Source organism: Pteropus medius, unplaced genomic scaffold, assembly GCF_902729225.1.
Source record: "Pteropus medius unplaced genomic scaffold, Ma_sr-lr_union100, whole genome shotgun sequence".
In the NCBI taxonomy this organism is placed as follows: domain Eukaryota; kingdom Metazoa; phylum Chordata; class Mammalia; order Chiroptera; family Pteropodidae; genus Pteropus; species Pteropus medius.
Genome location: NW_024347791.1, coordinates 9673139 through 9687598, shown reverse-complemented (window position 1 = coordinate 9687598; position 14460 = coordinate 9673139). Strand labels below are relative to the sequence as shown.

At 38.8% G+C, this 14460-nt stretch overlaps 1 protein-coding gene across 2 annotated transcripts in view; it reads left to right on the top strand.

Moving 5' to 3' along the window:
- SLC17A8 (solute carrier family 17 member 8) overlaps nucleotides 1-14099 on the top strand; it is a 38742-nt gene extending 24643 nt beyond the window's left edge. Inside the window, exons 7-12 of one of the 2 annotated variants that reach the window (XM_039877996.1) lie at nucleotides 95-234; nucleotides 384-533; nucleotides 1984-2116; nucleotides 7856-7966; nucleotides 12048-12175; nucleotides 13558-14099. In XM_039877996.1, coding sequence (XP_039733930.1) covers nucleotides 95-234; nucleotides 384-533; nucleotides 1984-2116; nucleotides 7856-7966; nucleotides 12048-12175; nucleotides 13558-13902 — 1007 coding nt within the window. In that variant the 3' untranslated portion in view covers nucleotides 13903-14099. The remainder of the gene's footprint in view (nucleotides 1-94; nucleotides 235-383; nucleotides 534-1983; nucleotides 2117-7855; nucleotides 7967-12047; nucleotides 12176-13557) is intronic. The other variant, XM_039877997.1, reaches the window with a different exon arrangement.
- Nucleotides 14100-14460: the final 361 nt, after the last annotated feature.

Below are 14460 nucleotides of genomic sequence, written 5' to 3'. Positions count from 1 at the left end.
TAGTAAGTTATATATATATTTACATTGTGTTTACCTCCCATAGTTAGATTTCTTTCTGTCACCACATATTTGGCCTCTTCTTTTTTAACTGCAGGTATGTTCGGCATCATTTGGTACATGTTTTGGCTGTTGCAGGCCTATGAGTGCCCGGCAGCTCACCCAACAATATCCCTCGAGGAGAGGACCTATATAGAGACAAGTATAGGAGAAGGAGCTAACTCGGTTAGTCTAAGTGTAAGTATCAATGGATAGATGAAGATTTGTCTCTTTTTTATGAGGACAGCACAATCACTAAGAGAAATACTCATAACTTGTCAATATATTCACTACAAATAACTTGCCAATATATTCACTAAAAATCTCACGGTATTTTTACTCTCTAGAAATTTAATACACCATGGAAAAGATTTTTCACATCACTGCCGGTTTATGCAATCATTGTGGCAAATTTTTGCAGAAGCTGGACCTTTTATTTGCTGTTAATAAGTCAGCCTGCTTATTTTGAAGAGGTCTTTGGATTTGCAATAAGTAAGGTAAACACATAGATGCTTCAAGTGTTCTCAAACTTTAAATCTCTTACTTCTACTGAGAAAATTCTTTATGATAAAATAATTAAATTGCTGATCTCAATTCATAACATTTTATGACACCTAATACCCTGGATGTCAGACAAATCATACATTCTGTGTATAGTATACATAGTTATTTAATTTCTTCTTAGTAAGGATCAGAGCTGCATTAAGTTGCTTTTAAAGATTTATGTTCTACCCGAACTCAAAGTGTTTTTGAAGCTAACTCGAGGATGGCATATTAGACAAAGATAAAAAGATTTAACAGTGAGAGGTTTTCTTTCCCCGCCCCCTATAAATTACTCCGTGAATAGTAATAAGAACTCTAAAGCTTATTTTGCAGATCACCCCTCTCTCCATAATGGTCGTTATAACACTAATGACCATTGCCTTGTATAAGAGCCTCTATCAATGTCTCCAGCCATTGTCATTAGGTTGCCTGTATTTCAGGGGAAAAGGGTGTGGATGGTGAAATGTAAGCCATTATCATAAAAGAATTAAGCCTCCTTCCTCCAAGGGGGAGAGCAGAAGCCTAGTAGAGGTTGATGTTTGCATAGCTCCAGGCACTGCCTGAAGTGACCATGCAAGAGCTAACGGGGTCAAGTAATGGTGGCTGCCATCAATGAGCATTCACTTTGTGCCAAGTGTTTAACTTCCATGAGCCAGGCCTTAAGATGACTAAAAGTCATCTCTGCCCTTAAGCTTCCAATCTCCCATCAACAGATGATTGGATAAAGAAGTTATAGTTCATATATACAATGGAATTTTACTCAGCCATTAAAGAAATGAAATCCTACCATTTGCAATAACATGGATGGAGCTAGAGGCTATTATGCTGAGTGTAATAAGTCAGACAGAGAAAGATAAATACCCTATGATTTTACTTATATGTGGAATCTAAGGAACAAAAAGAACAAACTAATAAAAAACAGACTCACAAATACAGAGGACAATATGGTGACGGACAGAGGGGAGAGGTGTCGAGGGGCTGGGAGAATGAGGTGAAGGGTTAAAGAAGTACAAATTAGTAGTTGATAGATGGTCATGGGTTTGGGGAGCACGGCATAGGGAATGCAGTCAGCAGTAATGTAATAGCTAGGTGGAGAGCCAGAGGAGAAAAAGAGCAATTAGGGGGATTGTTTTATGAACTGTATAAATGACTAAAAAAAAAAACAAAACAAAAAAACAAAACCTTCCAATCTGGTGGAGGAGACAGTTATGTCTCTCCTTAAAATCATTCATTCATTCATTGTTTATTTATTACAAAACTCAGTCCTACCTGGTTCTCTTACAGTTAGATGATAAAATTTAGTGGCGTGGTTGGTGGTGGGCATTGCAGGTGGTGGGAGCAGGGAATTAGGGAAATACAGCCTCAGAAGTAGCTAAAAATAGCTCATTGTTTCTTTCCATCCAGGTGGGTCTCTTGTCAGCACTCCCACACATGGTCATGACCATCGTTGTGCCTATTGGAGGACAACTGGCTGATTATTTAAGAAGCAGACAAATTTTGACCACAACCGCTGTCAGAAAAATCATGAACTGTGGAGGTACTGTGGGTTTCATAGGAGGCTTGAGTCGCTTGGATAGAAAGAGATGAAATTGAACTACAAAGTATACTTGGAGGTTATGTCTAATCACTGGAAAGGATCTTAAAGGCCGCTTCTCTCTTAGCTTCTCTCGGGGAAAAACCTGCAGTCCTCACGCTGTCCACGTACTTTCTGTGGGGGATGAACAGCTTGGTTCTGGTTAAACAGCTAATGCTGTCAACAGCTGTGCCAGGAGGGGTTAGGACCAATTACCAGTTAATATGGGCTGTAAAATAGTGTGTTTCCCTAACTTCCCGTTTTTTCCCAGAGAAGAAAATAATAAATCTTTTATTCAAATGCAAAAAAAGAAAAAGGCCCCTAAGTCCATCCTCCAGCAAATTCTTGAGTGTCACATCCCTGTCAAGTAGTCATCCAGCCTGTACTTGGGCAAACTGAGATATGACAACTTAGTTGATAAATCTATACCCACCTGCAACTGCAGAAATGCTTCTTTCACCTGCTCTTAAGCCAAAGCGACATGATTTCCTGTTACAAATCTTTTTATTACTTATCTTTCTCATATATCCTTCCACATACATAATCCTTTGCTTATGCAGTTTATTCCTTTGTCTTCATCTTCCCTTTCTACATATATACATTTTAGTAAGAAACATAAGAAAAACATTTCCTCTGAATGGTCTTCTTTCCTTCGAACATATGCTTGTGCATAGGGGTGTACACACACACACACACACACACACACACACACACACACCGTCCTCTTTCCTGCTTTATTTAGTTCCTGCCTTATATTTTGATTTTGCAAGGATGAAATGGAAGTTGGGTGATTTTTCAAAAGAGGTAGATAAAACTAATCATGAATCCCTACAATGTTTGCCTGCTTACCTTTTAAAAACTCTACACTTTCTTATCTCTTTTCTTTTGCTTTTAAAATGAGCATTTCTTAAATGCTTTCTGTGCCAGACATGAAGCTCAGGTCTTTACACATATTATTGTGTTTGTTCCTCATAACCACCCTTCGGAGCAAGTACTGTTATTAAATCCAAATGCAGTGAGGAAACTAGGGCATAATAAGGGGACTTGCTCAAGTGGTAGATCATGTAAAGATCCTGGAAAAGGCAAGAATAGATTTTCCCCCGGAACTTCCAAAAGGAACATAGCCTGCTGACACACCCTGGTTTTAGCTCTGTGGGACCCATTTCGGACTTTTGACCTCCAGAACTGGGCAATAATAAATATGTGTTGTTTTTAAGCCACTAAGTCTGTGGTAATTTGTTACAGCAGGAACAGGAAACTAATATAGTAACCAAAGTCCCACTCTTCTAATTATTAGATTCTGTTCCAGCTGAATAGCCCTCCACACCAGACCCTGAATATATCTTCGTCTCTGTCTGTGCTTACTCCCATTCTCTTTACTGTGAGTTCTGCTCACCTTCACTTCGCTTCCCAGTCCTCTCCACATATCCTTCTGCATCGGCTTGTCTTTCCTTTTGTGTTTTGTTAAGGCTACGTCCGCCTCCAGCGATTGCTCCTTCCTATCCATACACTTGGTTAGCAACTCGTCGTGTACTACCTCATTACAGCTCTTGTAAGAAAGTGTTTTAGGCAGAGGGAGTAGCACATGCGATGGCCCTGAGGCAGGCATGAATGTGGCATGTCAGAGAACAAGGAAGGAAAGTCAGAATGGTTGGAGCTTAGTGAGCGAGACAGAATGTAACAAGAGGTGGAATCAGAACGTACAGCTGGGGCTGCATCTTGGGAAGCCTTGTGGACATATGCAGAGCCTGGGTTTTATTTGAAGTGCACTGGGAAGCAAATGGAGGGGTTAAAGCAAGGAAAGGGATATGGTCTCACTTATGTTTTTAAATCTGAATAATTGAACACAGAACACAAGAGTAAAAGCAGAGAGACAAGCTAAGAGGCTGTTTCAGTTTTTCCGTCAAGAGAAGATGGTGACTTGAACTAAAGTGGTATCAATGGAGGTGGAGGGAAGCAGATGGATTTGTAAGTTCTTGGATCTTAGCTTTCTTCTTATTTTAAATCTAATTTTTTTAATAACATTTACTTCAGATGATTGTTATAAAGATTAAATGAGACAGCATATACATGCACCTAGCATGAGGCCGACACGTGTGAGTGCTCTTTTTCTTCTCCTGTGTTCAAACATCGACAAAACAGAAGTTTTCCAAAGGAGGCATTCAATAAATATCTGCTATTCAATCATATTTCCCATGGCCCCAAATATGCAACCTCTAAATCTGGAACTTGAAAGAAAATTCTGCTTTTAAACTTTACGCGCATAGTTTATTTCTGAAGACAGGTGCCTTGAAGAGACTAAACATAGTTTTATAAGAATGTCTTGTTTATATTTAATTTTGCCCCAATCACTGTGGCCATTGTTTCTCCATAATTGGTAATTTCGGTGTTTGGTGGTGGTAGTGAGAACGTTCAAACATTTTTAAATGCTAGCAAAGTGCCTGTTGACAGTAACTTACAGAAACTAGAATGCATATATAGATTCTCCTCAGTCTCAATCTCATCTTAGAACACACACACACACATACACACAAACAATCAGAAAAAACAAGAAAACTCTTCACATGTCTTTTCATGTCATTTTATATTTTGACACAACAGAAAATGTGAGCTTTACCTAGAAAATTAAAAAAAAAAAAATGACCATGGTCATTTCACTTTGCTTAAATGCAGAGATGCTAGACTAGAGATAAATACATGAAGACAGAGTTTTGTGCCATTGCTGATAAGCCAGATTGATTTGGATATGATGAAACACTCGTATGATCTATGATAGTCTAGAGAATTTTAGTTGGTTTCGTATTTTCTAAGAAGAAATATAGAGGACATTTATCATCTGAGAAAGATCACACATTTCTTAAAGTCTGTCACCTCCTTTTCCTTCTGTAGGCAAGGGATATTTACAGTTAAAATCATTTAAAGCAAACAGATCACCTATTCTGGTTCATTCTGAATCAGGGCACATTTCCAAGATCCTCAAGGACAGTTGTCCAATTATTGTTCCTCCCTCTGTAGTACATGTAAAGTATGACTAAGGTCAAAAATTCTAGCCTGGCTTAATTGGTTGTCTGTGTGACTTCAGGTTGTTTTAATATGAAATGGAAAAATTTCTCTGGCCTTTAAATCCTAGTTTTATTTTTCTTGTTGGTTCTGAATAGGTTTACTTTCAAAGATCTCTTGATTACTGCTGAAGTTCAAATTTAATCTTTAGCTCCTGAAACACACAATCCTATTTCTAGCATTTTCACTCTAGACAGGAATCATTTAGGCTCTTAAATGCTTTTTCCTTCTTTGGAAATCTGTTTGGCAAAGATCTTTTTCTCATAAATGAACCAATGTATTTATTATTCTTCACACAATGTCTTCATTCTAATTCTTTGGAGGAATTAACTTTGTTGAAAATGATAAGAGAAAAGAAGTATCAGCCGTGTGCCTTGTTATTTAAGACAGGCCACTTCTAAAATACACATAGTTAGTATGTAAAACACTAGCAATTTAGCCCCATGTATAATTTAAATTGTTGAAACAGAATTAATAATAAGTAGCAATGATATAAAACCCACAATTTAAAAAATACTTCTGGTCCATAATTTTATCACTCTCTTTAGATGACCACCTAAAACAATTATTGATGCTTGCCCTGTGTCTTCGTTAGTTTCGAAGAAATAAGCTCAGAAAAGTAGGCATCTTACCAAGATTTATAAAAAATATTCTAGCTTGTATTTCAACTTAGTTATCTTGATTTTCCTTTCTTTCCTTTGCATTAGTTTATTATTTGAGTGATCACTGCATGTTAGCCAGGCCCTGTGCTATGTACACGGTAACTTCCCTGGAAAATATCACAGTTTTATGAGGGAGGCAGAAACACAAATGAAAAATTATAAGGAATGTTGAAAAGTTCTATGAGATTAGTAAGAAGAAGGAGGTGTCCGCTCCACTGGTGGCTGAGGGGCAGGGCTGTCAGGAAAGCTTCCTAGAGGAAGTCATATTTGAACTTGATTGTCAAGGATACAATTTCTCCAGAAAAGAGAAATAACTGGTGAGAGAATCCTAGGTGAAGAAACAGTCCGCGAAAATACATATAGGCATGAAACAGTGTTGTGTTTAGGAAATAGCTAATCACCCTGCTGTGTGACTACAGCAGAAGGCTTTATATGGGACACGTGCAGAGGCAAAGGAGTTGAGGGAGGACAGAAAATGATACAAGAACAGCAGGAGGAATTTATTATACAACACTATACTAATAATGTGGAACCCTTGACAAAGTTTTAAGCAAAGGGGCAATTGATCAGATTTGTGGTTTATAAAGATAGTGATATGGGAAAATGGAGCAGAAGAAGAAGAGATGGGAAAACCAATAAAGAGTCTACTGAAGTTGTCTAGGTGAGAGGTAATGGAGCACAGGACTAAGACAGGTGCAGAGGAGGGGAGAGCAAGGTCAGTTTTGACAGATATTTCTGAGGTTGAAACACAGATTCTGACGCCATAAGCTGAGAAAGAGAGAGGTTTTGAGATATCTGTGTTGGATTTTTGTTATCATTTGTTGAGCTGTGCTCCTGTGCTAGGGACGCCTAATTTCATTTAATCTTCTGGTGCCCTATAAGGTTGTATTACTGGCTTCATTTTTGAGGATGAGGAATCTAAGAGGTGAAGTGACTCGTCCAAGGTCACACAATTAGTGATGTTGAGGTAGAATCTGAACCTAAGTCTGTCTGACTCGAAAGTCGAGTTTCTAAACACAGGAGGATAAAAGATTAATTTGCAGAAGAAGAAAGAGGATGGTGGTGGTGATTGCTTTGTTTGTTTAGGAGTAAAAAATAGGGGGACAGAGACTTGATTTAGGCATGTTGTCTTTGAGGTAACTATGGGACAGTCGTGTGGAGATGTCTGGAATCAGCAGTCTCCAGAATGAAGCATCGTTGTCTTCCATTTCCCATGGCACTTTTATACCTGGAAATGGTACTTATATCATCGTTCTGTCTGCTGTTGGCTGAATGCATGTTTGTATTTTGTTTTGTTTTGTTTTTGTGAGAAGGAACATCTTTCTAATTTCCTCGTCCTTTTTTGTTGTATTGGAGTCGCTTATTCTGAACGAAAGGAACAGAAAGGACATTTGTCCTGCTGTATTTTCTGTGTAAATATCTCATGGCTTTTATAAAAAGGCCTGAGAGCTTGGTGAATTTCTGAAAAGGAAGAATTTTGCTTTATGTTTTACAAGCAGTAAGGAGCTGCTTTTTGCTTCAGATATTCATTTATTGCTTTCAGGTCACTTTTCACAATAAATATTAAGAGTGTCGTCATTTTATTTTTCTGTGAGAAGCCGTAACTTATGTAAACTGAGAAGACTGACTGACAGTATATAGGAGAGTTTTAATATTTAGAAATGACAGAGCAAACACCCATGAAGCAACTGATAGTAAACATCCCTCACCCCAGGGGCATCGCTGGAACCTACTGGGACCATTCTGTGTTCAAGGTACACCAGGGGAGTGTCAGAAGACTCACAGAACACCTAGGTAACAGTAGCATAGTCATGTAGTCAAGAAACACCTGGATAATCTTATAAGCACTGTTTCAGAATGTGTATACTAAAAAAACTTAGGTCCATGGAAATATTTTAATCAATTCTTATTTGAAAAATTCATGACCTTGGGATGACTGACATGAAAATGACATTTTCCCCCCCTGCTGTTTCATTTGCAGGTTTTGGCATGGAAGCAACCTTACTCCTGGTGGTTGGCTTTTCCCATACCAAGGGGGTGGCTATCTCCTTTCTGGTACTTGCCGTAGGATTTAGTGGCTTTGCTATTTCAGGTAAAATGTCCTCTGCGTTTCCAAATCTTTTCTATAGATCCAGCAAGTCTTACGAGGCAGGAAGGAAAAGGATATTGCATCACCTTCCTTTAGTATCCAGGCCATTCCCAAGGAGCAGTGCCACTGACTAGAGAATGTCATCTAGGAGGTATGGCTTTGTAAGGTCCCTGGTTCCTCAACCCAGTCAAGCTGGAATTGCCCCTAATTTCTCCACCTTGGAAATAGACACTAAGTGTGGGTGAGCCCTCTGAGGCATAGGCAGAGGCCCAAGCGTGTGTCTGGGGTGGAGTGGCACTTTCACACTGCGGCACCAGATCACCCTACCTAACAGAGTCTTTTGTGACCTTTTCAATCTTCACCTCCTACAAGAGAACTGCTAATATCAGGTCCTTTGACATATAGTCGTGGGATCAGAAGCTTTCTAGAGTGGAAAGCTTCTTTAGACTTTGTCTCTTCCATGGCCTTCATTTTCCAAACAAGGAAATGCAGGTCCAGAGAGGGGAAGTGACTTTCTGAACAGGCTAGAACAGGTAGTAAGAGTAATAATGGTGATGGTGAGAGCTAATGTTGATCAAACACAGACTCTATGTCCTGTGGCTGTATTAACCCCTGTAATTCTCACGGCTCCTCTAGGTGCTATCAGTATCTCCATATTACAGGAGCAGAAAGAAGCCTACTATGTGTGAGAGGCCAGAGTGCTATCATGTCTTATAGTCTTCAAAAGCTCCCTTGTAAAACTGGGTGAAAAAGTGAAACCCAGTTGTTTTTCTACTTTCAAAACATACTGTAATACTAAAATTATCACTTAAAGAACACTTTACATACGTTACATCCATCTTACGACATTGTGAAGTAGTAATATCACTATTTTACTGATGAGGATTCTTAAAACTTAGAAAAATTGGATACTTTCCTATGGTCACACAATTGGTGGCAGAGGAAGAACTAAAGGGCCATTCTGCCTGACTCTAAGCCTGAGCTCTCTCCACCATTCCAGGCCGCGTAAAAGATCAAACAAAGTGGTACCATCTCAGAATAGAAATCTCTGGTTTAAGCTACCCTAAAATAGGGGCTTGATCTTATCAGTAGAGCTGATGAATAGGAAAAAACGAGGGGAAAATGTCAACCGTAAAAGTAGCTTGCAGCTAAGGACTTGGGTTTGGAGGTACATAGACCTGGGTTTGAGATCTCTCTTTACTACCTACTATTTATACAAAAAAATTGCTATGTTATTTAAATCCTCAAGCTTCAATATCTTCTACTAGAGGCTAGAGAGATGTAAAGGCAACCTCGTAGCACTGTTGGGAGATCTCGATGAATTAACATAATTCATATATTCACTCACACTTCCCATGAGCCAGGCACTGTTCTTGGCGTGGGGGATAAGGCAATGAAAAAAAAATCAAAGATTCTGTCCTCATAAAGTTTACATTCTAGTGGAAATAGAGCATTGGAAGCTCTTAGCCCAGTGCCTGATGCATAACAGAATTAATAAGTATTCACTACTATTGTTCAATTACTATTCACTCTGGCCCAGTGCTTCTCATACTTCAAGGTACATACAAATCATCCTAGGATTCTGCAAAATACAGATTCAGATTCAGCAGGTCCAGAGTGGGGCCTGACTTTCTGTATTTCTAACAAGCTCCCCAGCGATGCTGCTGCGGCTGTCCAGTGGTCCACACTTTGAGTAGCGAAGAGAGAATAATCACAACTTATTTCTAGTAGGATGCTGAGGATTACTTTTTCTTGATAGCTCTGTTAGGCAAAAGAGATTCATATCTTGTCCCCAAAGATACTAAAATATTCGGGTTCATATTTCCATGAGATTGCCAATTAAGACACAATGAGAAGGAGAGAAACCCAATACCCCAAATCACAACAGCTGCCATAATTTTTATTAGCACTTACTCCAAGCTAACTATTTTTCAAACATGATTTAATTTAATCCCTGTGGTAAACTGTGAGAAGGATATTGCTATGTCTATTTTACCAGTGAGGACCCTGAGGCTTAGAAAGGTGACTTAACTTGCCCTAGTAAGTTAAGTGGTTGGGACTGGAATACAAGTTTGTCTGACCCAACAGTGATACTATGGGAGGGACTATCGCTGTGGGGACAATAATTCCTCGGATCTACTATCTGTCCACTTTATAAAGAGTTAGTAGAGATGCCAGAGAAGATGATCACAATTTAGGAACTGATCATAGACAAGAGAGCTGACAATGGTGAAATTAGAAAGATACAACAGTTAGGTGATGCCTATTTTGAGAAATGTCCTATGAAGAGAAGACAGACTCTCCCAGCTGTTGTGCAATTCTTATTTTTTTTTGTATTTGCTGCTGCTGCTGCAGAAAAAAATCCATCAATATCTCAGTTTCTCATAGATTTTTCCCCCTGAACACTAGAATTGTGCAGCTAGAAACCTAAGTGGCTTTTCTTACATTATCTTTAGCTGAACACAGATGCCTGAGCTTTGTATCAGAATATAGTACTCAACAATCATATTAATCACTTCTTATCTCTGGCTTCTTTTCTAATAAAGTGTTTATTGCATTTGAATCAACAATAAGATTAATTAATTTTGCAGCTGTTTTTTATATTCTGATTGTCTGCCACTTTGACAGCATGTTTATTATAAAGGTTTTTTTAAAAAAATTCTCCCTGAATGGAAGTAGGAAAAAACAACCAGCCAATGTGCCAAATTGGAAAAAAAAAATTTTTTTTAAATCCTATTTTCAGGTTCTTTGCACAGAATCGAGAATTAAAGAGCAAGACAAAGGAAAACAAAAATATGAATAAATAAAAGTTACAACCCCCTGCTGTAATTTCGTAGCTCAAATTGCTAATTAACCAATCAATTATTTATCAAGTGCCTACTATGTACCAGACACTGACAGTTCAGGGGAGATAGTGGTAAATAAGACAGATGAATAACCTAGAAAAGGACATACATGTTGGTTTTCACCCCTGTATATCATGTAATGGACATACATCATTTAACTTAATTCTTACAACAATTTTATAAGAATGATTATTCTAGTTTATAGATGAAGAACAGGAGATTCAGAAAGTTTAAATCCTTTGTCCAGATTTGCATCTCAGTTAAGCTGCCAGAGGCAGGTTTGTCTGACTCTAAAATCACCCCTGGGCAATATTGACTTGAACAGGTGGTTCTCAATGCTTTCCCTTCATTCCACTCATTCTTTTTTCCCCGATAAACAGGTGAATAGTGAGGTGTTGCTGACTTATTATTTTACCACTCCAAGCAGCATTATCTTCCGATAAAAGATTTCTGAGAGAGAAGATGCTTGCTTAGAGCAGCAGCAGAGGCAGCAGGAGTAGGTAGGACTGGTAATAGTGGTAGCTAGTGGTAGTAGATCGTTAGTAGAGCCTAGCTATTTGCCAAGAGCTCTTGCCTATATACTTTCCCTGGTTCTCATAGCATCTTTATGGCTTGGGTAATATTATCCCCATATTAGAGATGAGGAAACAAAGGCTTAAAAATGACTTAAGTGGTGGAAATAAGATTCAAACCCAGATTTACAAACTCCAAATCGAGTATGTGCGTGAAAGTATTTTGTAAATTACAGAGGATTCTGCCAATGTTAGTGCAAATGTTTATTATCAAAAAAGTGCCCTTTCCCCTATGCCACGTGGCCACTAAGGCACACTTACCTGTGGTAGCCTTTTAGGAGTAAGTCGAGGCCTGGGAGGGAGGATATAATGAGGCAGGGTTTGGTCCTCATCACACTGAATGTGATTGTGTGATTATTTACTCTGAATAAATGTGATCCAGACTTTTAGCTTTTCAGTATTGCCCCAAATACTATTATTTTGAAGTTCGGAACCCCACAGAAAGTCCAGAGTAGACACTGCTAATCAATCACAGCACATTTTTCTGCTCTGTGCAGGCACAGCCTGGCAATCCTCAACCCAGCCCTCTCGGTAGAGGTATTCATTAGTCATGTGCTAGAAGAAAGTACATAGATTGATGAGCATTGGGGGGAAGCTAAGTATTTTCCAAACTGTATTTGGAATTCTATTCTTGACTCTGATTTTGAGGTTTTGGCTTCACTGTAGGTTTTAATGTCAATCACCTGGATATTGCCCCCCGCTATGCCAGCATTCTCATGGGCATCTCAAATGGAGTGGGAACCCTGTCTGGAATGGTCTGTCCCCTCATTGTCGGTGCAATGACCAAGCACAAGGTAATGGTCTCCTCTGGGGCTGTGGGTTACAGTATCAAAGGACTGAAATACTCTATAAACTTGAAACCTCAAGGCCCTACCCCAGCCTGTAAATAGGTATGTCCTTGACCTTGGCTAAGTCATTTGAGCTTCTTCTATTTCTCTTTTCTTTCTTTTTCTTCTTCTTTTTTTTTTTTAAATTATCATTTATTGATAGCAACAGGGCTGATTAATTTTGGTTCCATATTTCCTCAACAAAGAAATAAAATGTGTGTGTAGTGGGGCAAACACTGTATAGACCATTTCGAGACACAGTAAGAAACTGAGGCAATCAACTCAGGAGAAATTAAAAAGTATTCAAGATCATTTTATAATTCTAAGTAATTAAGCTTTATAACCCATTCAATCTATTGCTTAGCATGTTCCAGCATAAAAATGTTAGTGCTGTTACATTTCTGTATTATGAAGAAATAAACGAGTCATTAGTGACCCTTCGTAAGAACCTACCAGGGTGTGGCGCTTAGTTGTTATTGAACCATTGTGCATTTAGACCAAGGTGGATGGAAGAAGAGGATCCCAGCTCCATCCAGCGTTCAACCACGGGACACTTGATCTCTGGTTTTTTCACCTCTGTCATTGATAAAGTTTCAGGATGCTGCTTTCTGCAAATACGAATTTTTTGATATTTTGGCGTTTTTACCCAACTATTGTTTTTTTTAGTTGGATTGCCTATTACAAATATGACTTCCTGGAGAAGAAAGTATGAGGCAACTTTTCATGTTTTTTGATAGAAAAGAAAGTTGGGATTTGGGATTTTTTTTATAGGCAGAAGATCAATGTTTTCTCCTCTCTGTTCATGAGATGATAGGATCAGTAACATGAGTATTAAATCTCAGATACTATCTTCCCTTAACCTTAAACACAAGTGCCATTATTTTGTGATACTGTATTTTACACAGAAAACGTGATTGTAAATAAGCTACTGACAGTCAAGACTGAGCATTTTCATGGCTCAAATTGTTATGTATCCAACAGCAAGCAAGAAGGAGACCTCTCATATTTAAAATGATGAGTTCCTAAAGCAAGTTTAATTTAATCCAATAGGCGAGTGGAAACCCCATTAGTGTATTTAGAAGAACTATGAAATGGTGCTGCGTGTGTTTTATATGATGTTTATTTTGTAAAGCATTTCTCTAAATTAAAAAATGCATATTCATTATAGTCTTAACTTTCATTTTTAAACACTCAAATTCTGTTTGGATCCCCGGCACGCTTCTGACACGTGTTCCCAAGAAGCAGAGTGCTGCCTTTGGGGTGAACCAGGTGCTTCTTTTGTGCCAGAACATGCTGTTGATCTCTAGTTTTGGTTAAAATATTAACTGGTACTGTGTTTCCTCATTTAGACCCGTGAGGAATGGCAGAATGTGTTCCTCATAGCTGCCCTGGTCCACTACAGTGGTGTCATCTTCTATGGGGTCTTTGCTTCCGGGGAGAAACAGGAGTGGGCTGACCCCGAGAATCTCTCTGAGGAGAAGTATGGCATCATTGACCAAGATGAATTAGCCGAGGAAACAGAACTCAACCATGAGAATTTTGCAAGTCCCAAAAAGAAGATGTCATATGGAGCCACTACCCAGAATTGTGAAGTCCGGAAGAAGGAATGGAGAGGACAGAGAGGAGTGACCCTCGATGAGGAAGAGCTGACATCCTACCAGAATGAAGAAGGAAACTTCTCAGATACATCCTAACGTCTTAGGGGCACTTCTGTCTTCTTGTCTCCTTAGAACCAGAGTGTACCCATACCTATTGCCTTCCCCATAGCCCAGCTTGCCAGAGGGTCAAATATGGAGACACTGGAGGTGGGGGAGGGGGAGAGGTGATTTCATCAGCAATAGAGAAGAGAGAAATATTGTCTTGCAATGATACGTCTGGGTATGAGACTTATCTTAAGTGAACATTATATATATATGTATATATACATATACATATACATATATATATATAATGTATACATTTTTTGATTAGCAGTTGATTCTTCTCTCAAAGAACTATACTTATTCAGAAAGGAATGACTAGAGAAACAAGAGAGACAATACCATGTTTTTCAAAGAAAATGGGAGAACATGGGGCTATCTGGCCTGGAGGAGAGAAGGTGACAGCTGCCATACCATCTCTGAGAATAGCCGTGCAGAGGAGGGTTTTCTACTCCTAATAAAGGCTACTGCTTGCGGAGGCCCTGTGTTGCACCAGGCGCTTTATAAACATTTTCATTTAATCTCCACACCCATATGACATACATTCCTTAT